Source organism: Macrotis lagotis, chromosome 3 (assembly GCF_037893015.1).
Source record: "Macrotis lagotis isolate mMagLag1 chromosome 3, bilby.v1.9.chrom.fasta, whole genome shotgun sequence".
Lineage (NCBI taxonomy): Eukaryota > Metazoa > Chordata > Mammalia > Peramelemorphia > Peramelidae > Macrotis > Macrotis lagotis.
Genome location: NC_133660.1, coordinates 297,842,199 through 297,845,307, shown reverse-complemented (window position 1 = coordinate 297,845,307; position 3,109 = coordinate 297,842,199). Strand labels below are relative to the sequence as shown.

Genomic DNA, 3,109 nt, shown 5'->3' with positions numbered 1-3,109 from the left:
GTTCAAAAAAATAAAGAAAAGAAAAGAAAAAAAGAGTCCGTGCATCTTTGAAGAAATTAATGAGGAACATTCCTTTGATATTTTACAGCCCAGAAAGCAAAATAATTTATAAAGAATCTGCCAGATCCTAAAAGAGATTTGAAAATGAAAGCTCCAAAGGATATTGTAGTCAAATCCCAGAACTATCAGGTCAAGGTGAAAATACTTCAGATATCTTCAGGTAAGCTAGAATGAAATAATTGAAATAGCAAGAAATCTCAATCAGGACTATAAAGGAATTATAAACTTCAGCATTAACGGATCAGAGGTGCTGGAATATGATATTCCAGAGGGCAAAGGAGCTTGTAGTACAACCAAGAATTGACTACCCAGCAAAAATAAGCACAGTCTTTTAGGGGAAAAGATTTACAATCCAAAAAATAGGTAACTTTCAAATTTTCCTGATTAAAAGATCAGAACTGAACAGAAAATTTGATCTTCAAATACAAGCCTCAAGAGATACATTAAAAAGATAAGCAGGAAAGAAAAAATAACACCATTCAATGTGATTAACTACTTCTATCTCTACATTGGAAGATGATACTCATAACTTTTGGGTATTGTATCTCTATTAGAATGAAAATACTTAGACTGAGAGTATAGTGCAAGTTAATTTTGATGTGATGATATTAAAAAAAGTAGAGCAGATAAATTAGGAAAAGAGGGAAAGGGAAAACAGAAAAGGGTTAATTAAATCACATAAAGTGGTGCAAATTACCTATTGTGTTAGAGTAAAAGAAGGAAGAGGAGGAGAATAACGAGTCTTACTCTCATTGGATTTAACTCAAAGAGGGAATAATATATATTTTCAGTTGTTACCCTAAAGGGAATTAGCAGGGGAAAGAAAAAAAAGGAAGGAGAGACTCAGAAGACAGATTGATAATGATGTTGATCAGAATTTTAAAAAGTGATGAGGGAAAGGGTTAAAGGAGAGAGAAAAGTACAAACTAGATCTAATGCTTAATTGAATTACTGGTTATTCTTTGAATCTATTCTAGACATTAAAAATTAAAATTCATTTAGACTTTATATAGCTTTTGACATCCTTTCTAATTTAGATTTTCAAGTATCATTATCTTCTTCATTTCCTTCTTCTTCTTGTACCACTTCCTTTATCTTCCTTTCTTCTTAATAAAATGGCCAAAAATCACTTCAACTGTTATCTTGAAGGAAAGCTATTTGCTTTGCTAATTAATTCCTTTTATTTGTACAGATTGGAATTCATAACTATTTTTTAACTCAAGCATTTTACAATTTTCCATAGATAATGAAGAGATAAACACTTCTAGATTTCTTATGTTTTCTGAAGTTTTAAAAACAAAAAAAATTTCAAGAAGAAATTTATAATAGATTCTTCTGATGAGTGAAAGATTAAAAGAATGAATCAATCATCAACTGAAAAAATCTGCATTTAAATTTCAAATCTGAAACCTTCATTATTGTGATTATGGAGAAATCATGGCTATACAAATATTTTGTAGGAGCAACTCCTCAAGATGAATCCTTTTTTTGACAATTATTTGTGTCTTTATTAGTTTAAAAATGATGCAATTAATTTTCTGAGGTAATTAGAATTTAAAATAATAAAATAATTTCTCAGGATTTAATAAGTACCAGAAGCATTCTTTTAATAAAGGTTTTGTTGTAGGTCGGCTTTCAGTTCACCGCACAATATTGCCTTTAGAATAACAGAGCAGAAGATTTTTAACATTTACTGACATATAAAGACTGAAAACATAATTCTTATGAAGCTACATTGTGTAAAATGTCATTGAGATTATTTTTACAAAGGAGCGATGATGATTCCAGAGATTTAGGGAGTGAAATAGTGAAAAAAATATTCCATAGTAATTATGTATGTGCAGTGAGATAAAGTAAACAAGTAAGTTCACTATACACATTTTGGTAATAATTTTCTCATTGCCATAATAAAATCCTTATTTCTTAGGCTATATATAAGAGGGTTAAACACTGGAGTCACAATGGTGTAGAAAAGAGACAACACTATTTCAGTTGCTGATGACTGACTGGATTTAGGCATTAAATAAGAAATACAAGCAGAGACAAAGTATAAAGAGACAACCATAAGGTGGGAGGAACAAGTGAAAAAGGCTTTGTATCTCCCATTCGCTGATGGCAACTTCAGAATGGTGGCAATGATTTTTGCATAGGATCCAAATATAAAAATACAAGGAAACATTGCAAATAGTCCAGCATCAATGTAAATACTGAAAACTTCTGCAGAAATGTCTCCACAGGCCAGTTTCAATAATGGTGGAATATCACAGAAGACATGCTCAAGCTTGTTGGAACCACAGAATGACAAAGAGAATATCTGATATGTGAGTCCTATCAGAATAGGGATCCCAATGGTCCAGGAGCCAATAACCAGCCAAACACACATCTTGTGATTCATGATAAGGGAGTAATAGAGTGGTTTACAAATTGCCACATAACGGTCATATGCCATCACTGTCAAAAGGAAGCATTCAGTGACTCCCAGTATAAGAATGAAGAAAAGCTGTGTAGCACAACCTAGAAAAGAAATAATTCTTTTTTGTGTCCAAAGGTCAGTTAAAATTCTGGGAAGAGTGACTGATGTGTAACAAATCTCCAAGAAGGAGAAGTTTCCAAGAAAAAAATACATGGGGGTTTGGAGACTTGGTTCTACCTTAGTTATTACTATAATGAGACCATTTCCCATCAAGATACTTAGGTAAATTATCAAGAAAATCAAAAAGAGAAACTCTTGAAGGTTTGGAAGATCAGAAAACCCAAGGAGAAAGAATTCTTTTGCAAATGTAATATTTACTTCTGTCATTTTTTTCTATTTGGGATAGATTTCACTATAGTTTGAACTCAGCTACTTCCTCAGTAAAATAAAAAAAAATAGATTGTTATTTTTTAAATGTCAACTTCATAGATTAATTTTCTAAGTTTCCTTTGATGTAACAATTGAATAGTCATGGAGAGTAAAGTTAATAGATCATTGAAACTAGAGTCAGAAAAAAGTAAATTAAAATTAGTCTCAAACACTTATTAACTGGGGGATCATGAACTATTGACTTAA

At 31.3% G+C, this 3,109-nt stretch overlaps 1 protein-coding gene across 1 annotated transcript; it reads right to left on the bottom strand.

The window, feature by feature from the left end:
* Positions 1 to 1,930: 1,930 nt before the first annotated feature.
* LOC141519569 (olfactory receptor 10AG1-like) lies at positions 1,931 to 2,860 on the bottom strand. The gene has a single exon (XM_074231775.1). It carries the CDS (start codon positions 2,858 to 2,860, stop codon positions 1,931 to 1,933), a length of 930 nt encoding a protein of 309 aa, XP_074087876.1.
* Positions 2,861 to 3,109: the final 249 nt, after the last annotated feature.

Bases quoted from the DNA above. Each gene is read 5' to 3' on its own strand.
- LOC141519569 (XM_074231775.1), bottom strand. From the start codon at position 2,860: ATGACAGAAGTAAATATTACATTTGCAAAAGAATTCTTTCTCCTTGGG.